The following is a 22,160-nucleotide window of genomic DNA, read 5'->3' on the forward strand; positions in this document are numbered from 1 at the left end:
AAACAGTCACCTTTAATCGTCCTCATCCCAATCTCCGCCTTGTTTCTTAGGTGCAAGACCTCCAGCAGGCTTACTCATGATGATTTGGTCCACACTCAAGATGGTCAATGCGGCATTTGTGGCGAGACGAATGGCGTTTCGTTTAATTGGCAAGGCATCAAAGACTAGTTTAGCTGCAGAGTCCATGACACCATTGTCATCAGACTGTTGAAGAGTAGGTGGGGAGAAAAAAAAGTTATCAGCGGTGACTTTCGATTGAGAAGTGGCACCGACTATAGCATACCTCAATGTTGACACCATAAGTGGTCTTGCCTTCGTGATGGGCAGCATACAACTTGGATACTACTTCTGTGCTCTATTAAAGAAAAATAAAAGCAGTCAGTAAACCCCAGACAGCAAAATAAGAAATCAAATCAAATTCAAACTATGCAACTCACATCCATGCCCGCATTCTCAGCCAACGTTCTGGGAATGACTTCCAAAGCTTCAGCATATTTACGAATAGAGTATTGATCCAAACCAGGAGTCTTGTCACCAAATGAAGACAAGGACTTGGCCATTTCAATTTCAAACGCACCAGCTCCTGCCAACAATCGAGCATCTTTACATACAGCCTTGACATTATTTACAGCATCATCAATAGCACGTTCCAAGTCATCTAGAGCATTCATGGTATTACCACGAATAACAATAGTAGCAGTCTTGGATGAATCTTCTTCTTGTCTAAATACAGTACAACGGTCGGAGCCAATTTCGACGGTTTCGCATACATCGACATAACCCATTTCTTCAGCAGTTGGTGGGCCGAGACGTGTGAGAGCTGTGGCATTCGTTGCACGGCATAGACGTCGGAGATCGAATTTGGATGGTACTTTGAGGACAACCAAATTCAATCTGTTCATAAAGTGCATGGCCATATCACCAATAGTGCTACCAGTGACAATGACTTTGGCACCTGTAGCAGCGATATCAATAAAGATCTATTTATTCGAAGGGACGACGATGGATTGAGCATCAACTACGTTGTGAATTTGGCCTTCGGTAAAGCATTTTTTCGCTTACCTGTTCCAGCTGCTTTTCTTCACCCTTGGAAAAGTTGAGCATTTCATTGGCATTCTTAATCAAGACAGTTCCCTTGGTTTCTGTGATTTGAGTATCTAATCCACAAGAGAAGATGGCAACCTTGGCCTTGTAGGCTTTCTGTACCACGCCTATTCGTTTATTCGTCAGGGCGATTCGTTTTTTTTTTGCACAATTGTTGAACGAACGTAAAGCAACAAATGACTTACTCTCAGGTTCACGGCCAAAGACCATCCCTTTAACCACAGTAGACTCATGGATACTACCACCCAAGATCTTGACAACTCGTACAGAGTCTACATTGAATTGGGCAGTTTTTGTGGGCATGACTTCCAACGATGCCTTGACAACCAGCTCTGTCAAAAAGTCTTCATAGCCATATTGTTTAGATGAGATTGCTGATTTGACAATCTTGGTCAATTCGGAAGGTGAGTTTGGGTCAGAGACCTTGTCCACTGACATTGCTATTATGGTTGAAGAGTATGCAAGAGTGAGCACAAAAACAATGATAGGATCAATATTCGGATAAGCAACATACTTTCAAGTAACTCGAGTGTCTTTTTGAATGCGACATCAAAACCATCAATGATTTCAGAAGGATGCAAGCCCATACGCAACAAGTACTCAGCTTGTTGTAGCAATTCACCAGCGAATACAATCATAAAGTTGGTTCCATCTCCTTGCTATTAAGATGACAAATGGTGTGAGTGATAAATTGCATATTATAATGGCGTGTTTAGTTGCTGTTTTTTTCACCTCAGCTTCTTGCTGTTGCGAACTCATGACAAACAACTTTGCAGCAGGATGAACGACTTCTAATTCCTTGATGATTGTTGCGGCATCATTTGTAACAAACAGCTTTTCAAGATGGTTGATCACCATCTTGTTTCGTCCTATAATAGAACAGGCGGTGAGCAATGCAGAATTCCATATTAGCATGTTTTTTGCATCCAAACACTAGATCTTTCGCATCATCATCATCCATCATAGGCTGCATACCATTTGGTCCTAACGAAGTCCTAACAATCTGGGATAATTCTCTTGTAGCAGCAATGTTTCGTAAAACGGCTTCGTCCAATCCTTGTAAATGCTGAAAAATGTGTGGTTGAATGTTAATGTTTGGATTTTTGACACCAGCGATAGGTGGAAGGGATGATTGACGGTGTTGAATAATGCAGGATAATAATATACCTTGTATCCATCCTTGAGCAAATTGGGTAATCCAGTTTTGGGTATCTTTAATGCCATGTTATGGTGTCGACTGCGCTGCGAATGCGAGTACGTCAGTTTACAGTGAATGTGAGAATGGACTAGTAATTATAAGAGTAGATGGAACGCACTTACGTGTTGTACGCGTTACTGTACTAATATTGAATAATACACTTAATGGGTTGAATGAATTGATGGAACGTTGTGGTGTTTTTCAAAACACCAAATAAAGGAAGGGAGAGAAAATGGTGGCGGCTATAGTAACCGTACTAATATGTGCAGTATTATTACAGATATTTCAGCATATAGGTTATGCTCTCATTGGCAAAACTGTACGTGATTTTGCATGAGTATGTTTGGACTGGTTCTAACCAACCAAATACGTCTTAGACGTTTGAAGTCTACAAGAGGATATTCAAAGCTGACGCGTCCAACAAGATACACACGCTGAAAAAGGAAGTACTGACTCTCAGACATGATTTGACAAACACAAGTGCTCAAGTGAGTTCAACATCTTGTTGGGGTTGATGAATTGTTGCTGCTCAGGCATCTAATGAATGGAACCAAACCGTGATCTTACCAGTGTATTTAACTCATCGTATAGGACGAATTCGCAAAATGGGCGAAGATACGAAGAGCTCTCGACAAGAAGGTCGCTGACTTTGAAGAACTATGTACGAGCATACTGTGAATTTTGCTCTCAAGAGAGAACAGCCAGTCTCAATTCTATTCCTATACAATCAGCCAAATCAGAATCATCCTCACGAGCATCATTCGAAGCCAAAGTCTCATGGGGATTGTGGATTTTCATGTGGATCTTCCAGATGGCTCTCATGACTATTTATAGTAATGAACCCATATTCTACATTCCTGATGGATGGTTGGGGCCATTTACGTATCTGCTGTCTTTGCCGATGGCTCCTAAAGGTATGTGATGCTTGTGATCAATGAATGATATGTTGCTGTCATAACGCTTCGTTTGCTGGTAGGATCTGTAAGTGTCTTTTACTGGTTTTATGCAGTAAAGAACGTCACTGGGAGAATACTTCAACGTTTCCCGTAATCTCTTCCATTCATTTAAACCCATCTTGTACATCTTTCAAAAACATATTTCGCATCGACATACCATAAATTAGTGTATATTGACTCATATGTGTTTTACAATGGCTTTATACAACATGTGTGACCCTCACCTTGGGACTTGGTCTAGCACCCTTACTCACAGGCTTTACAGATGACGTGACGACAGATTCATCACCAGAACCATCCTCCTCATCGTTACTACTATTATTACTATCTACAGCATCCCCATCAGCAATGTCAAGCACTTCCGGGTAGTGTTCCTCTAAAAACCTTACAACATATCGTTCCTCCTTCTTCCAATGCCCACGACGAAACGCATCTCTCAAGATCTCCCATTCAACACTTCCAAACTGTGTCCCTTTACTGTCCATATCAACGAGCAGTGCAATGGCATCTTTCGGCTTGCCTGATCGGCCCATTAAAGTCAACAGCGCTCTATATCCATCAATATCTAGTGGTAGTTTTTCCTTTGTCATCATATCTAGTGTTGCTTTGGCCGTTCGTTCGCCACCTTGAGCTACTACTGCCTGTAACAGCGTCGTTACCGTTGTTGCTGACGGAGCAGTTATATGATTACGCATGGTCGTCCATGTTGATACTACAGCTACGAGATCCTGATCTTGACTATAAAAGTTCATAGCAGTTCTATACAACCGTTCGGGTAACGGCTTCGTTGCTGTAGTCAATGCTTTATACAAGACTAAACCTAATGGTGGACCAGACAATAACAGGCCATCCGATTCCGCTTCTAAATCCCCTCGCAACAACTGACAAGCAATATGATGAAACTCGTTGGCATGCATATCAAGTAAGCGAGTAACCCGTTCTGGATTGGATTCTACACCTCTAATACCCGACAAGATACCAAATGATGTTGCAGCATCAGCCCATCGTCTTGCTCGAATACATGATTCAAAGAGTTGGAAGATGGGATCTATATCTGGAATCACATCTTCTTTGCCCTCTTGTTCTGTCATGGCTTCTACTAGTTCTAGTGCTCGATCTATATCTGATACTTGTACATAACTCGTCAAAGCCAACTTCCATAATTGCGCATCAACAAGACCTGCATCTCGAGCTTGATCAAAGTATCGTTCTACAGCTTCTACATTATTAGCAGCTGCAAAGCCCTTTATGACAGTTGCGAACATGGATGTGGTCAATGGCATACCACTGTCTCGGATGGTTTGCAATATAGCTGCTGCTTCATCAGGACACTCTTCTCGATTAAACCCTTCCATGAGAATTAAATATGTTGATAGTGGGGTACCTTGAGAGCATAGTCTAGCAGCATCCGTAGTGAATCCGTTCCGTGACAGCCCCTCCACAATTCGCTCCAAGTTGCGAGACGGTATGGTACACTTTAATGCAGACAGTTTTTGCATGATTTCAAACACTCTACTGACTTCTCCTGATTGGGCATATGCTACAGCTCGTACAGCTAAAACATCTACAGTATCATATAGCGATAGGTAAATCGGTCTCTCACAGAATGCAACAGCCTTGTGTGCTTGTCCCTTCTTCATATATGCATTCATGGTAGCGATAATGGCCTGTTCCGGCGGTATTAGACTTCTATTAAGCATATCATCCCACACCTTTTCAGCACCTGTTAAATCACCAGCTTCTATATATGCTTGTCCTAGGGCTTCAAAGCATGCAGACGTGGGAGTTACTAATGGCTCTGATAATAGCTTGTCCATCCAATATTGAGCTTCATGAGCCCGTTTACGACGAGCACAGCCCATCATTGCCCTCAAGTATACTAGAGTGTCTGGAGGTGGGTTTACGATTGTAGGTGGTAATGATTCAGATGTCGATTGACCCTCCGTCATGTTCGCAACTTCATTTGCTTTAACAGGTACAGGCTGATAAGTGCTAGCAAAGTACGCCTTGGCCTGCTCAAAATCGCCCTGGCTACATAGCAGCTCCATATACGTAGCGTGACACTCCATACTAGGTGAAATACCATCTGCTTCCATTCGTTTAAACACTTTCAGAGCTTGTCGTGGACTTTCTACTTGGCAACATGCTTCCAATAAAAGCTCATACCATCTAATATCAGGCTGTATGCCGAGCTTTTTGGCTCTCGTTAAAGCCTTGACCATTAAATCCAACTTTTTGTTGGACAAGAGCACAGTTAAGAAAGATGTTATACTGGTTGTAGTCATGCCATGATCTGACTTTTTACATTGTGATTCGAATCGGAGCCATGCGAGTTGAATTGGATCTACTTCTTTCGTTACGATGGGCTTCTTTCTTGGTTGGTCGACAGTCAGGTTTGGATTTAGAGTGGGGGATCTAGCTGCTTTACGTGGTTTCTTGACTAGATCCGTGCTAGCATCAGCTCTCGACAGGCTTGAACTGGCAGTAACTTGACTTTTCAAAACATCGACTTTTTTCGGTTCTAGCTTGGAGTTGATCACTCGAGCTGGCGTTGGATTTACAGCTTTTGCATTCACTTCCCTGGTCCGTTTACCACCATATCTCACTTTAGTACTTGCAGATTTAACTTCTTCAGCTTCCACACCACCACTTTTATCAGCCCTCATCTTGTCATGTACAGTCTGCAGAAACGATGACATAGAGTTCCCATCCTTTGTTCTCTTGCCATACGATGACCTGTGTCTAATAAATATCGACAGAGTAGGGCTGGAAAGCGATGAATGTCCTAGCAATGTTCTAGTTTTGTGCATTGACAGGAAGAGTGATGCTAGCAGTGAATGCCCCCTCATGTCGCCCTATTAGAAGAAAGATCTCAGTGATCCAATTAGATATAATGCATGGAAGCTTCTTACCTTTGTTGGCTTTACTTGTTCTTGGTGGAGCTTTCGAATGGTTGGCTGATGTGGCAATTCTTACCAAAAAAAAAACCAGACACGAAACATGTTGGATGTTGGACTGCAAAATACCAACATGAACACGAGACGAACAATTTCAATTTTATTCGTATCGTATAGTTGCTTGGTTTGCATTACTAACTAACAGTAGACTCATTGACTCATCCCCGCAACTAGTGTCCCTCACCCCCAAACTATTCCTGGCTATAGCTACCCTGGAACCGAGCATCGTATAGTAAGCCACAGTTAGTCCACATATTTACCTTCACTCTTCTCGGAACGTGCAAAAGTTGTCGTCTTCAAAGTGATTGACATCCAATTCACTCAATTTCATGTTTTTCAGAGAGTCCCGGCGGGCTCTCTATCAAAGAACTTTTCAAGTGGTTATAGCCGTACGATGTGAGGCTTGGTGAGGCTTGCAAGCTTATCTGATTGTTTTTTTTGGCAACTTTCAAGAGATCAAACATTTCAATTGCTCGTCAAAATTGGTGTCACAATCGGCACAGTCGATGGCAATGGATGCAGCAGCATAAACGAACGCCACTCACTCCACCACCGCCACCCAACTCTTCTCGGCCTCATCAACCCCGACCACCACCACTATCCGAACAGCAACAGCGACTAAACCAGCGCTCCCGACCGTACGAAGAAGCTGACGCTAGTGCTGGCTGCCAAAAGGTCCAATAACTTGGGTGGCTATACAGTTTCTGTCTTTTTTTGCGTGGGTCGAGTCGCCAGCCGCCGAGTAGTCCATATGAAAGGGTAGGAGAACAAGTACCATTCTGTGTCAAACTGTGGGTAACAAGTTCTCTGGACAAAATGTCTGCTGCACAAGCCGGCAAAGTTTGTGGTTGGTTCATGGACCCCTTGCTACGCCTTTCTGCGTGAACGTGTAGACAAGTCGGAGGCATTCCAATTGTTTGCAGTGGTGTATACGCATCACTGTAAGACATCACATCCTGTCAAGCAGGGTGCGGGGGATGATATGGCAACAACGTGAACCAAAGACATTTTTGTTCGTCGTTCTCGCAAGATTTGGCAAGTACTTTGACGACTGTACTCACATGTTTCCTTGCACATTTGTATAAGAGTCGCATTGAGAGGTACCTTGGCTGCTGTGGCAATTCTTGCAAAAACGAAAAATCAAACACGAAACCATTCTTGCATACAGATGGGCTTTGACACGCACAGAAAGAACATGGACATGACATGAGCAATTTAGATATATAAATGTTTGGATGTTGCCAATATTCTGTATTTCGATGAATAAAACCAGTATTGACACTGAGAGCTGCAGATAGTTTCCAACAATAGGGTGGATCGTGTTGCTTGAAATCTGCTTCTGGCGACGACTTGACCATTAGAAAGCATCCAAAGCAGTGCCTATAACTGCAGTGACAGTAATAATGGTTGTATCTATGGAGTGAGTCTTATTCATATGCGCTGTTTGTCTCGCTGTTCCTAGATACAGGCACCGATTCAAAACTGAGGTGGCGATTCTTGCAAGAAAACACAGGCAAAGGAATCAGAGCGGAAACTGTTTAGCATTCATAAACCCGCGACGGGAACACTCAAGACCATGAAATATCTTTTCAAGTCAAGCAGTTGATTCAAACATAAAAAACTATGTGACATTCCTACAAAAAGCATCAGAGCTTGCTTTTAGTAGCAAAGCCCCACACTTGAGGTGCAATGGAATACACCGTGTCTCTCTGATCCCCGAGGATGGTAACATCCAGATTACCATCTGATTTCAGCACTTCATGTGTTTGTCGAGTCAAGTCGCATCCATCACCTATATAGGCCCACCCATCTCGAATATATTTTTGAAAGGAGAGCCCAAAAGTGTTTGGTTTGTAAGCGACGTGTTCCAGAAACAACAGTTTTCCACCGGGTTTGAGCCATGAGGCGAGTTGTTTGGCAGATCCAGGTAGAGATGTGACAGAGCATAATACCAAGGTTGAGACTATAGCATCGGCTATAACATTGAACGTGGCATTGGTGTCAAACACGAGGTTGGTGGCCAAAAGCAGCGTTTTGCGTGTTTGCCACACTTGTGGAACATACCACTTTCAGGTGCGATCACAACATCTTCCAGTGCTTGTAATAGAATTGTCAAGTTTCCCTTTTCTTTTGTGAATCCATGTTTGGCAGCTTCTTCAGTGAGCTTGGCATGCACTAAACAAATATAACGTGGATCAGGCCTCCAGTTCACCACGATTAAAGCAGCACGCAGACACTCACTGACAGCATTGGGCTCGATAGCTGTGACATGATCAACTTTGCTTGGATTGTAATACTTAAAGTTGGGACCTAACCACATCGTTGTGACACATCAGACTTTGAGGTTTAAATGTTGACAATGACGAGGCTGTACCTGCACCTGCACCGATTTCTATAATGCGTCCAGACAGCCCTCTCAGGCCTGTATATGGCAGAAACGAATCGAGGGTCAGAAGATGTACTGGCTGCGAAAACAGATCCAAACATAACAAACTCACCTATTTCGGTCTTGATGGGCTCTAGTCTCTTGTCAACGCTCGGAGTCATCCACGTCCAGAAACGACCAAAGTTCTCGGAAAATTGTCTTGGGCTCGACATTTTTCTTGTGGTTTGTCAAAGAGATCAAGAACTGCTGTGTATGGAATGATATAGATCAAAACCAAGAGCAAGCACCAAACGCCAACCAAAATTGCGGGTTTTTACTACTTATGTGAATTGATTCTTCACTAGATACACACGGTTTACCAGACGTTTACAACACCTACTACAAAATTCACACACGGTTTTACAACTCGCTACTTCGTGGCACCCATCTTGCCAACATTCAAAAGAGACTTGGCATACAACCCCTCCAACTCCTTATACAATGCTTTATGCTTTGCAACCAACGCTTTCTGTTTTGCGACCACCCCATCCATCTCAACTCTATGGTCTTTTTCCATCTTTTGAATGTTTTGAATGGCTGCCTGCCCGTGCAAAAATGCCCGTGCCATTTCAGCCTTCATCTGCTTCATTGCTCCCTCCTTTTCAGCCATAAGAGCCTCTTTCTCAGCTACAAGACCTCGTACTTTAGCTTGGCCCTCGTTAACTCGACGAGTCAGAGCAAGATTATCGGTTCTGAGAGCTCCTACTTCACGTTGCAATTCATGGATTACTATATTCTTCTGCAGATCATCTTCTCGTGCTTGCTGAAGGGCCTGGAGGGCAGCGCTAGCAGCTGCATCAAAATCCGTTTGAGTTGACGTTGCGATGACTAACAAGGTTGTCTTGTCCTTCTCAGCTCTGCTCAATACTGGAGACTCACGGGCATTCCAAGAATTGGATGCCTCTCCCTTTCCTTGGCCTTCAGCAGCAGCATCATCGTCTAACTCCATATTGCGTTGCTCTGGCGCGTGAGGTGCTGGAGATGGAGAGCTCGATCCAGAGTTTACAGGATTTTCTGAATAAAGACACAAATAAAGGATAAGCGTCTTTGTACTTTAGATGCACCGTCAGAAAAAGTTCCTACGTACCTTGTGCCCTCACATTGGCAGCCATTGGCGGTCCTTGAGACCTGGTATGACGCTTCTCGACTCCTTCGTCGGGCTTTCCTTTAGGACCACTATATGCCCGGTCCTGAAAGACAGGCACCGAGAGAGAGTATGGACGGCCATCAGCGAGATCATTAGCAAACTGCTCCTCCATTGCTCGCGTCCTTTTAGGTGTTCTATGGCGACTTCTGTTATTGATACTAGGCGATGGGGCGGGAATATCATCAAATTCTTCGTCAGGCACGATTCGTCTCTTTTGCTTCTTTGTGGGTGTAGGCGCTAATGATGATGAAGCAGGCATCACATTCATCTGAGATACTCGACTAGCAGAAGATTTAAGAGGTGATGCCGGTGGGGTAGCGGTAGTTGCGGTTGGAGATTGTGGTGCATCCATGTCGTTTGTCAAAGGCTTTTGAATTCACGTTGTAAGTTACTGTTTTTGGGGGGAAGTTTGTTGTTTTAGTAGGTAGAGCAAGTGAATAGACGACTAGAACGACTTATGATGGTAAGCCAAATGGACGTCTCAGCTTACCTTCCTGCGGTGTGTGGTTGATCGAACTGATTATTCAAAGTGAAGGCAACTTTCTTGTGTTTTTGTGCTAGTCGGAACGCAAGAAACTTGGAAACAAGGATGCAAGCTGGTTAAACTGGTCAACTGTGGCTGGTGTCATTTGCAGTGCAATCGCCTAAGCTACAGTATATACTGGGTTAGGACTGCTGGCATAGCGTACATACAAAGGACCGATACACCAAGAACAGATTAGCTCAACGCAATCCCGCACTACGCACTCAGTAAAGGTATATGACGGCAAGGTAAGATAGGAACACTTTCAAGTAGGCGCAGTTGCAGCAAACAAGCTCGAGAGTTGGTATGCTTACCATAGATATTTTAAACACAACCCCTTCCGACGTCTTCGTTTAACTCCCTCGTGTTCGGTCGCTGTTGGTTGAAATGTGATTTGTATCGACTTGGAGCACAAAATGCACGCGTCGAGTACAGGCTTTGTACTAACGCAAATAGCTGGTTTATTTATTACATGCATGTATACATACAGCATCTGTCTTAAAAAGTCAACATTCAATATCCAAACTACTAAATACAATCAACAATGTACAAGTTGCTTCAACTTCACTACCTCAATTTTCAAGCATCTAAGCGCTACGTGGCCCAAACAGAGAATTATCAGAATCTGACATCCTCGTCCTGGAAGGCATAACCACTGGCCAAGACGATTGGGGAGACAATCTTTGCTGTGGCTGTTGTTCGTGCGGTGGTCCTGGTTGTTGAGAATATGATACAGGTCGTTGGCTTTGCTGTGGTTGTTGTTCGTGCTGTGGTCTTGGTGTTTGAGAATATGATACAGGTCGTTGGCTAGATATTTGTGGTTGCGATTGTGTTTGATATTGATTATTGGGTATGGCATCCATTTGGCGAGAAGCAGCTGTTGGAGGCCTTTGGGATAAAGTACGGAAATCTAATGCAGATCCGTTTTCTCTATTCGGACTGTTATGACTTGTTTGACTATGAAGGTTGGGAGTAGGAGTTGGAATACGTGGTGGAGATGCATATGCTGGAAACTCTGGAGCATCGACAGGTTCATGTTTCATCTCTCTTCTCCACAGGTCGTCCTGCAGCTTGGACTTTTCGGCGCTCATTCTGGCCTCAAGTGCTTCGTATCTCTTTTCAGATTTCTCTAGGAGTTGTAGATATGGTGCAATGGACCTAAAACATTTCGAAAATGAACGTTAGTCTTTGAGGTACCAAACAAGGGGAAACTCTTTTTTACCTTTCCATGTCCTCCCTTTGGTACAATCTGAGACGATTCAAATCAACCTCATGTTGCTTCATATCTTCTTCCCGCCGTTCAATCATAACCTCGATTCGCCATTTCATCCTATCATTCTCTGTATTGAGCCTAGCGTTTTCTGTCCTGAGTGCCAGGTTTTCATTTCTCAATAAAGCCAGTTCTTCATCGTAGTTCATACTGCTACTCGAAGGACCTTGAGGCCTACCCATCAAGACGAAAGGGTTGCTATCTCTTGATGAAGCAGACTCGCTTTTTCGAGGCGTACTTGGGGAAGAAGCTGTACCCTTTACTGGTGGTTGCATTTGTTGGTGTGTATCATGATTATCAGTGGGTTGCTTATCACGTTCGTCTAGATCCATACGATGATTTACACTATTGTGATCAGTTTCCAGCTTCATATTTTGATGGTCTGACTCTTCCGTGCCATTCTGTAGATCTTCGTTCAAGTCTATGCTTGCCTGCTCATCGATATCACCTTCGTCAGCATTTAATATTGGAGCCACATTTAACATGGGAGACACAAGTCGTTGCAAAGAGAGATGCATATGAGTTGATGGTGGAAGTTCGGGAGCCGCTGACTGTTCAGATTCTTTACGTTCAGACGGCGGAGTAGACGCGGTCGGCGACAAAACTAAAATGTTAAGCATGAATAACGAGTAGTCAAAAAACTGAAAACACCAAGAGAATAATTAAATGCTTTTTTCAAATCATCCAATCTTACCTTCCACCTTCTTTTTGATTGCCGGTAATGTTTTTGACGATTGAGTAGCCTTCTTCTTTGCTGGCTTTTTACGGGGTTCAGGATTTGTTAGTTGCTCTTGAGTTGACATATGTTGAGAGCGAGTTGTTCGCCTCTCTGCTGGGTCTAATCTCATGTTCTTCGGAGAAAATGACGGATCTTCAATTGACGTATCTTTCAACGTCACCTGATACGCGCCCTGATCGTCTACAGCATCCACCGTAAACTCTCGAGTCCTGCGTTTTTTGGGCGTTCTCTGAGAGGCTGCTGGCCGTTTCAGAGACTTCGGCGAAGTGCTTTCGTCAGACGAATCTGCTTGCTTAGTAAGAGGTTTCGGAAGCTTGGCCGAGTCTGATGCTTTAGATTCTCTCGGTTTTACTTTGTCTGATGCATTAGATTCTCCTGGGTTTACTTTTTCCTTTATAGTAGGCTTCGTCGGCTTTTCGAAATCATCATCGGAATCGTCGTCACCATCATCGGAAGATATGTCGATTATTTCCTTATCCTTTCCCTTCTTTGATGCGACAGGTGGTATATGCTTTTTACTAGCGGCCGGGGGTTGAGTATTAGGAGGCTTTTTTGGGCGTTGTGACCCTCCTAAGCGGTCAGATTTAGGTGGCGCTGATGCTGACGGTTTTGCAAACGACTTTATCTGTCCATTCTTCATCTTCGGAGTCTTTTCCATCTGTGATGCTGGCACCTGAGTATTTGGTACCCATGATGATGATGAGGGTGTCGAGTTGAACTTAGAGGTGGTATTGCCATTATTATTAGTGTTGCTAATGCGGTTGCTGGTGTTGTGATTGTGGTAGTCATCGGCGAGTTGGTCTACATCCATATCCTCATCCTCGGACACAGCTAATCCTGGCCTAGGAGTGGTCTGTGCAGCACCTCCATTCATATTAGCAGCTGCATCAGGTTCTTCTGGAGGTGAGAGATCTGGAGGTGGGTTCCTACAAAATGTTTGAATCAAATTAGTTCGAAATTTATACGAAAACACTATGAAAACGAGCAAATTTAACGGTCAATACCTTGAGCGTAACTGTGTAAATAGAAATTCTTCATCTTCATCATCAGTAGAACCCACCATGTTCAAGAAAACCAAGTTGGGCGAAGCTTGAGCACTGGCTGATGATTATTAGAGATGCGAGTAAATGACTACAGTTCTAGTGGAAAACCATAGTATTGGTAGTTGCCTAACGAACCTTGATATGTAATCAACCGTCGTATTCTTGTGTTATCGTGATCTCACACTGTGATGGGTTGTTTTTGCGAAAGGCAGCCCAGTTTTTTCAAAATTGGATTATAATTATAAAAGGCGTCATGGGAACTATTTACAAAGATCGAATAGACTGCGATGCATCCAAAAACTTGCGACTGAGACTACATTACTTGCTACTCATTTTGTAATTCGAGACGTCCAGCATTTGGACACCGCACATACTACATATTCCCTTCTTGTACGCACATCTATATAAAACAGTCTTAGCAAAGACTCTCTATCAGAGCAACGCAACGGTACCTACGTCTGACACCATTTGGATCCCAACTGATGAAGCCTCTGTTTGCAGTCCTCGCACTTCTTGTCGTATGGAGCGAAAGCATTCTTGCTCTTTGACTTCGACAGTAGCGGATTCACATTGAGCTTCCGTCCTTTAGATCCCACATCAGAATTCGAGGATCCGGCCTTCCACTAGAAGAAAGAGCACCAGGTCAGTGATTAGAGACATCCGAGTCGAGCACCAGATTGAGGTGAAAGCCAGAGGATTCGAGCAGAAATTCATCCCATTGGCGTTGGCCGGGATCTGGGAGCACGGCGCTCATTGGAAAATGTTTAATGCTGAGCAATTGGACACAAGTAGCACAGTAAACCGAGCAGAAGAAGCAAGGCTTCGACAATCCAAACATCCAGTTCTCGAACTTGTGCTCAATTCTCCAATTCATAGATCAATGGGCTATCCAGACAACACGGAAAACACAATCATCTCAAATTCCCCTTCCTCTCGGAGAAACAAACTTGGAAGCAAGCAAAGCAGATCAGATTGACTCTTACCGGTTCTGGAGGTAACACTGTACCAAGCTTCTTTTCACACTTTGTGCAAACCATGGCTCACGAGGACAAATGTTAAACTCAGAGATACTGCATGATCAATCCCGATATTCATGACGCCAACACGAATTCTCGCACAAAAACACTTTCATTTTGAGATAGCAAGATCTCATTCCACTTCTGTCGAGTTTTTAACACGGATCGAAACACATCCTTCGGCGAAGGCCTATACTGCGATAGTTGCTTCTTTGATACAAAACTACTTACACTGCTGCTTCTTACTATTTACTTTTCCTGATTCTCATGCAAATACCCTCATTTTCAATCTTTTGATATACTCACTAGCCTTCAAGCACGTCGCTCTTCAGGTTGGAACTATTGCATACCCAAGAGCTTGAAAAGATATGGCTCGATCTTCACATGGATTCTCGCCCTTGTTCGACTGTCAAACAAGCCTTTGCTTGAGAAGCTGTATGAGGTACCATGGTTTGCCGAACTCATACAAGCTCTCTCGAAAGAAGTACTTTCACTCCACCCAGCTAGTGTGCATGACCAGTTTAGAGATATGGTGTGAAATCTCTTACTCATCTTTCGACGATGGAATAGTCGAAATACTTACATATATATCATATGATGGCACAATAAAATCCAGTTGAAGATGACGTCCAGTAACAGGATGCTTGAATGCAACAAACACCTTATCGAGGCGGCCAGAGGACTCGGGCTCCGACACGCCATGATGATCTGAATCATATGATGTCTTTGATGTTCGCAGCATATCTGAGATCATTTCAGCACAAGTCATAATTCCCAAAATATCATCAATCACAGTATCAGTAATGGATGTGTCAGGGTGTGTCAATATGATGTCCAAGTCACGACACAATGGCGTGTCACGTCGATACGAGCCAACAGGGACAATGAGAATCTCTGCTGAGATTTTATCAACTTGTCGGCGTAAGATGCGTAGACTTCTTCAACTTCTGGACGAGTCATACCAAATGAATATAAAGAGGGCTGAGTGTTGACAAAAAATATAAACCAACCTGAAGAAGACGTACTCCTGCACAAAGTCGCCATGACATTTGAGACCAATGTTTGATCCTTCTTCTGACAACAGAGGAACTTCTTGTGAGATCATATTAGATGTATCTGTAGTTCAAATATAAACAAACGAACATATCCACATGCCAATTTTGAGTCGTTTATCTTTGACAGTTTCTCGAACGTCATCAAGAGTCCTACAAAACGTAGAGCAAGAAAGGTGTTGATTTTGTGGCATACTAGGTAAGTTTAGTGTATAGCTCTTTCAACCTATCTGGCCTATAACCAAGAGTATACCACTTCCTTGCAGCAGAGAAACCGACAACCACTCAACTTTAAAACTTCGATCTTGGAGTTTGCTTCAGTCCTACCGTTATCGGAATAGTTTTCCAGGCTTCTGACAGTTGTGCTGCAGATTCGACCACAGGTACATTCTACTAACTACTACTTAATACTGGAACTAGATTTAAAGTAGATGATTCGGCCAAGTGCCTTCAGTCGAGATTTTTGGTGGAGGGACGATTGCTTCTACGTCGTCATCAAATATAAGGATGACGCCCATTTTAGCGTCAGCATCGGTGCTGCTACCGTAATTGTTGTCATCATTATCATTGTCTTCATCATTAGATATAGTGATGATGATTTCAGGTGCGGTTAATACCATTCGATTTGTCTCGTTTCAAGGCATCCTCTTCTTGGAAGAACACAATGCCTTCCATTCTACGCACAGAGTTCCAATCAGGACGCCAGACGGTTGTTTCGAATCCAGCTGCGCGATTCCGTAAAATCTGGTCATGGAGAGCTGCATAAGAGAATTAAATTTTAAGATTTCAAGATTCCGGATCTCTTTGCGAAACCAAACATTCGGAGAGGGAACCACACCAAAGGATTATTGAAGCTGACCTCATAAGATGACAGGAAACTTGATATGTAGCTTCATGTCAATAGAGAATTCCTTTATTGCCAAACGATAACTCGTTACGACGGATTCGAATATCCAGCGCTTACGGGAGGAGCAAGCTAGTTGAAGGGAATTGATATTAGGTCCTGCTCTAAGTAGCTTGATGCATGATAGAAGCGAACGGCTTTGATTTGCAGTTCAAAGAAACAATGAAATTCTTAATCAATGTGACGTACTTGATTCATAATGATGCATTGAGCAATCATCTCGGCGTTTAAACCTCTTGTAATTATAGCATTCGCCACTCCTTAAGCTCTTGTATAGCGACCTCCGTGTTCCGCCTTTGCTTGCAACTGGTACTGCTGGGCTTGTTCGGTGTCGTACTTGTAAGGATTGAAGAAGATTGAGTCTTCTGAGAATATTCCTGCCATTTTTATCTGTTGGTGGCAGTCGTTAGCGAATCACCTGTCCAGAAATTTAAGGTTGTGTGTTTTGTTGAAAAACTCGAGTGACTGGAGCATGACACCAATAACACCAAGACCACAACAGGAATGTTTTCTCACTAAAAACACCAGTAAAATCACGGCGTCAATTAGTTTATTGTCTCGTTTTTTACATTGACTACTCTCCCAAGTGAGTGTTTTTGGTTTGACGCTCTCCCACCCTTTATCTGTTCCCCCTTTGATATCAGCCATTGACACCATACGCCCAAGATTAGCTTACTCTCCCCCAGCTACTTCCCCCCATTACGTGAAAGTCACGTTCACTGTCACTATTGCATTGGTCACTAAAGTCGTAATTAACTTGTGGTCGAGCTACTGCCTACATCACTATCCCCGTCATATGCCGCAGTCTGAGCGATCTTGTCCTTCCAATCTGGATACAGATCCATATCTACTTTGATACTAGCTAGTTCTGGTACCGACGACGGAGATGGCAGACTCGTGCTCTCCAAATCGTTCGTATAATATGACACTATATGATGTCGATTTCCATGACGGTCAGCTACAGATATTGTTTGTTTTATAAGTCCACCATCTAGTACTGACAGATTACTAGAAGAAGACGGCTTGGTTCGACTCTCCTCGAGTTGACGGTAGACTAAGAAGTGGCCATAGACTCTTGAAGGCGCCCAGTGTTTTCCTTCAGTCCATCGTCGTATACCAGTTGGCTCTTCAGTCCATACAAAGACAGATCCAGGGACTACATATATACGTTGTCGCTTCGCCAATCTTTTGGTTACTCGAGGAAGAATGCCAAGCCGGCACGCTTCCAGCACCAATATGGCATCTTGTGGTGCTTTGATTAGACAGCGTGCTGTTTCTGGAGACCCGGGCGGCGCAAATCCTAGTCTGATAGCAGGCAGCAGCAGATCCGTTACCGATATTCGTTGAAATGGCTGATCTTCAGCTGAAGGTACACATCTACGATTATTCACAGATTTGTTTTTTGGAGACACTGATCTAGACGGTGACGGGACTGGTGATTCCTTTGCTAACGATGGCGTTGGAGTATTCATACTTTGAGGAGCCTCGAGTTTGATTGGAGCTACTATGTCAAACGGTGCGACGTACCGCTCATCACGTAGTGGGTATCTCATTCCGTTGTGTTGGCGCTGGTTGTCAGGAGCGCTGTATGGTCCTTGTGTCAGATTATTACTATGGTATGGTCCTTGCGTGAGATTATTATTATGGTATGGCTCACGGTGTTGTTGTATCAGACTTCTATTATGATAAGCTTCATAGTGTTGAACTGTTGTACCATATGGCTCACGTTGTGGTGTTGGGTATGGCTGAAAATGATCCTGTTGATGATTATAATAACTTCGATGAGGATGTTGTGGATTTGGCAGCTGATACAAATCTTGCCATATGTGGGAGATGTGCGGTAGACTCACACTACTATTATGTGCTGGCTTTGCGCCATCTTCGCCAACACCACCAATAACATTTGAGGTTTGAGTGGAGTGCATGCTAGTACTATATACCATACTGCTTTGCATTGAGATTTCAGTGAATTGAGACGCAGAATTGCGATCTCGTTCAACCTTACAACTCTATCGGCGGAATTATTGGCCCCATCATCATTCGTCGGATGTACGGTTATTAAGATGTAAAGGATGCAGGTAGGAAATCTCTCCTTTGGCGAAGGGCTACTTGATCTACGGTTCCTAAAGCAATTGGCTGTCTCGGAAGCCTTCCAATCAATGGGGATTTATGGATGACGGTGTTTTGAATGGGTGGACTGGCTTTACAGCGAGATGGTTTCGAGCCTAACAGGAATGAACCATTAGCGAGACTTCCAAATACTTGCCAATGAAGGAAGGGATATGCTCAGATGCATCGACTATACCTCTCTCTGGGCTTCCTCTTGCAACTTGATAACCAACCAGGAGAAAAAACTTAGCAGATGACCTCCGCGGACGTGATACAAGAGAGAGGCTTGGAGACGGTGTTTCGGGTGGCGACGACAAATGACGCATTTATTGGATCTTGAGTCCTTGCCAACGTTATGCGTTTGATTTGAGCTCAACTGACGAGCGATTTGTGTGGTCATCCGTTATGAGGCTGATGCAGTTGCTTGAAGCTGCGATGGAGACTCATTCTACGTCCAGTTAAAGGTTGAAATGACCGGTGTATACAGCCACAATAGCGGCCTCCAAGTGCAAATGGTTGGCAGCCGCAGTACTTTTTCGGATTAACCAAGAATTCAGGATGTGACGATCTGACAACAACAACAACAAGGAGCAGCGATGTCACTATTTGTGCTTGAGTGCTTGAGATCTACGATTGCCAGGAAAGAAGTGGGTCGGTAAGGTTCGTTTGTAGGGCCTCTTGTGGTTGAAATCCAGTGCACAGTTCAACAGAAAATGGTGCATCCTACGTGATCTACAAGATGCAACACGTCAGTAGCGGTTCTGATTTAAAATATTTTGATTTCTCTCTGAATGACAATCCTTGTTCCTGTCACTGCGGTTACTTCACCAGTAAATATATTACAGCAAAATCAGCAGTTGTATAGTAGACGCAGCTCGTAAGAACATAGTAGCACGTGTATCGTACCAGCTAGGAGCTAAGAATGCTGTCGTCACTCTCTCGATCTGACACTGAAATCGCAGCACCATTGCAACAAACTGATGCAGGGTATACTACACCAGACCAACCATTTGGAACCCTGCCACCCCATCCTCGACATCCATTACTCGCTAGAGCATCCAGAACCCGACGTCATGCTTCTCAAATCTATCCTCTATCTCTTGAAACGAAGAACATCAACTTTGAAAATGCCGCACATCTTGGATTGAGCAAATACCACAACAACTCTACCAGTAAACCAAAGCACAATATTGTATACTTACAGGCTATCTCGGATACTGTGGCAACAAGAGTCTGGTTGGGATGGAAGACTAACGATATATTTGTTGCTTTGGATGATCGCAGTTACTTGTACGTTCCAGTGGCTGTTCTTCTCAATTTGACTATCGCTTTACAGCAAATACTCAATTATCATATTCAATTAGTTCTTGGGAGGCTCGTCGCTATGGAACTGATACAGTTGGCTACATCGATATGTAAGTTTAGATTGTTGGTACGAAGGCGCAAAAGGGAGCACTAACGAGACGACGCCTATCTTCATCATAGTACCCAATTCAGGCCTGTACAATTGGAGCAACTCAAGAGCATCGTACGATATCCCGAAATCATTATCTCTACCACCTCTCGCTCTCGCACTCGATTCTCGACGGCTACCACCATCCGAAAAGTTGCAACGTTAGTATCCACAGTATCTACGCATGGCTTCGAAGCTGTTTCACCCGAACTTGCCCAATGGTCGTGGACGCCAATGTGTCGGCGATCAGTCACAGATCAACTTGACCCATTGTCGTTGGAAAAGACTGCCTTCTACTTGAAGAACAAACATTGGTGGAATCGTGTTATGGCTACAGATGAGGTAATGCGAAATGTTTTGGTCTAGCTAGATTGCAGGTTGGAGGCTTGTAATGTTAACGAATCATCCATTCAAAATTAGGAATTGTACGTTGACATTTTCAGGGCATATGCTGGCATATTGACACCATCGGAAAAGGGAAACGTATGGCATCCAGTCTTTCTACGTTTTGAAAAGGATGAGAAAAAGTTTTATTGTAACGACGAGAAAAGTCGTGGTGAGTTATCATGCAATTTGAACATTACATACGGTCTTCTCCGTAACAAGCCTCAGTTTCAAATTTTACTCCTTGTATAGAATTTGGTCTCTTCCCATTGAATGCTCTTGATATCATCGACGCTGAAGAAAGAGGAAGCTTTGTTAAAATCACTATTTCAAATGGCAGGCAGGAACACGTCAGATTTCAAAGCGCGGACGCCGCAAAGGCCTGGAAATCTCTATTCTTGGAAAGTACAGCTGGGGTAGCTGAATTTTTCAACTCGGAACAATGAAAGACATAAATCAACAATGACCGACAATCATAATACCTCGTAACTTATATCATAATACCTCGTAACTTATATCACTTATACACAAGCTTTCACAACCGAACATAACCATTGTCAAAACATAAACGTAAATAAACCACTTCTTTAGCAAATTCAGTGCAACGCTTACGGAAAAGGTCTTGCAGAGGAAGGGTTCAACTATTTTCACTTGTGAGGGGAAAAGAATCGTGAGAGGTAACTGTAATTGTTACAAATCAAAGTTCTTGTATGCTAGCACGTATCAACTGCGAAGTGGAATGAGCATCCAATGTCGAATTGCGTCAGTTTCGATTTTTGTACACAAAAATTGAACAGTCCTCCAACAAACAGAAACCATGAAACACGTTATGATGGACAGCATATTTATACCAGCAGCATTCCTTCACTTCTTACAAAACTACGCTAACTGATCTCAAACTAGGACCCCCCAACAAACGAAACAACTACAATAAAAAACATTTAAATCCAAGCACAAGCCTTATCAACAGCTTCATCAATATGATTGACGATGACAGACACATGCCCTTCTTTCTCTTTCAACATTGGAGTGGCTTTGGGCAGTTCAGCAATATACCATTTGGCCATTGCGGTTGGAACTTGTGTATCAGCCAAACCATGTAAGACGATGACTGGCACAGTTACATCTTTGGGGTTGAAGACAAAGCCGTCGTTCATGAGTTTGTAGAGTTCTTGAGTAGCGTATATCCATGCCGCCTGGTTTTTTGGCCAAGTTGGATCAGATTCCATTGGTGTTTTAACACCGAAACAAGAATGCTTACTTTGGGACCTTCGAGCCCACCGACAAAGAATTCACGCTGGTTGGTGTTGAAGATTTCTAATGCGTCGCCACCATTCTTCATTACAGCCTATGGATGAAAATAATGAGTTGGGTTACAGACAAGTCTTAGAGCAAACACCAAGGTTGTGCTAGCTATAATACCATGCGATCAACGTCAGGAAACCATTCCACGGGTATCTTTTCCGTGGTAGGCATCATTGACATGAGACCAGTCACCCAGTTCATTGGCAAACAGAAGAGTGCTGGGAATACATAGGCTTGTGCTAAGTGTCGAAAGTGTGTAAGCGACTCTCGATAAATTTCCAGGCTATCACTCCTGCTTTGGAGCAACAATCAACTATGCCTCAATATAGCAAGGAAGCTCACCAAAGCTACATTCGCTCAAAGCTCTGAACTTGCCACCCATTTTCTTTACGTCCGCTAACGCCGCAGCCAAGATGACTCCTTTAACCATATCAGGACCAAGATAAGCTGCACAAGCACATGCAGGTCCACCGCCTCCAGAGACACCAACAAGAATAACATTCTTTAGGTTTAAAGTTTGAATGAGTTTCCCGACGTCCTTTGCGAGGGATTGCAAGTCACCGCTTGCACTAGGA

General features: G+C 43.5%; 6 protein-coding genes across 6 annotated transcripts; 1 reads left to right on the forward strand and 5 right to left on the reverse strand.

The window, feature by feature from the left end:
* Window positions 1-12: 12 nt before the first annotated feature.
* SmJEL517_g00970 (uncharacterized protein) lies at window positions 13-2,328 on the reverse strand (the record flags this gene model as incomplete). The annotated part of the gene is made up of 9 exons (XM_031166898.1): window positions 13-204; window positions 284-355; window positions 438-980; window positions 1,063-1,211; window positions 1,290-1,544; window positions 1,619-1,763; window positions 1,837-1,973; window positions 2,080-2,170; window positions 2,272-2,328. 9 exons carry the CDS (start codon window positions 2,326-2,328, stop codon window positions 13-15), a joined length of 1,641 nt encoding a protein of 546 aa, XP_031027014.1.
* Window positions 2,329-2,534: 206 nt separating this feature from the next.
* On the forward strand, window positions 2,535-3,352 carry SmJEL517_g00971 (uncharacterized protein; the record flags this gene model as incomplete). The annotated part of the gene is made up of 5 exons (XM_031166899.1): window positions 2,535-2,621; window positions 2,680-2,790; window positions 2,894-2,963; window positions 3,034-3,216; window positions 3,279-3,352. The coding sequence occupies 5 exons, from the start codon at window positions 2,535-2,537 to the stop codon at window positions 3,350-3,352; spliced, it is 525 nt and encodes a 174-aa protein (XP_031027013.1).
* A 106-nt stretch (window positions 3,353-3,458) lies between these two features.
* On the reverse strand, window positions 3,459-6,107 carry SmJEL517_g00972 (uncharacterized protein; the record flags this gene model as incomplete). Its single annotated transcript, XM_031166900.1, has 1 exon — window positions 3,459-6,107. One exon carries the CDS (start codon window positions 6,105-6,107, stop codon window positions 3,459-3,461), a length of 2,649 nt encoding a protein of 882 aa, XP_031027012.1.
* Window positions 6,108-7,861: 1,754 nt separating this feature from the next.
* Window positions 7,862-8,813, reverse strand: SmJEL517_g00973 (uncharacterized protein; the record flags this gene model as incomplete). Its single annotated transcript, XM_031166901.1, has 5 exons — window positions 7,862-8,190; window positions 8,280-8,390; window positions 8,457-8,525; window positions 8,590-8,637; window positions 8,714-8,813. 5 exons carry the CDS (start codon window positions 8,811-8,813, stop codon window positions 7,862-7,864), a joined length of 657 nt encoding a protein of 218 aa, XP_031027011.1.
* A 4,878-nt stretch (window positions 8,814-13,691) lies between these two features.
* On the reverse strand, window positions 13,692-13,897 carry SmJEL517_g00974 (uncharacterized protein; the record flags this gene model as incomplete). Its single annotated transcript, XM_031166902.1, has 2 exons — window positions 13,692-13,762; window positions 13,819-13,897. 2 exons carry the CDS (start codon window positions 13,895-13,897, stop codon window positions 13,692-13,694), a joined length of 150 nt encoding a protein of 49 aa, XP_031027018.1.
* Window positions 13,898-17,086: 3,189 nt separating this feature from the next.
* Window positions 17,087-18,259, reverse strand: SmJEL517_g00975 (uncharacterized protein; the record flags this gene model as incomplete). Its single annotated transcript, XM_031166903.1, has 1 exon — window positions 17,087-18,259. One exon carries the CDS (start codon window positions 18,257-18,259, stop codon window positions 17,087-17,089), a length of 1,173 nt encoding a protein of 390 aa, XP_031027017.1.
* Between the last annotated feature and the right edge of the window lie 3,901 nt (window positions 18,260-22,160).

This window comes from Synchytrium microbalum, assembly GCF_006535985.1.
Source record: "Synchytrium microbalum strain JEL517 chromosome Unknown SmJEL517_scf0003, whole genome shotgun sequence".
NCBI classification, from domain to species: domain Eukaryota; kingdom Fungi; phylum Chytridiomycota; class Chytridiomycetes; order Synchytriales; family Synchytriaceae; genus Synchytrium; species Synchytrium microbalum.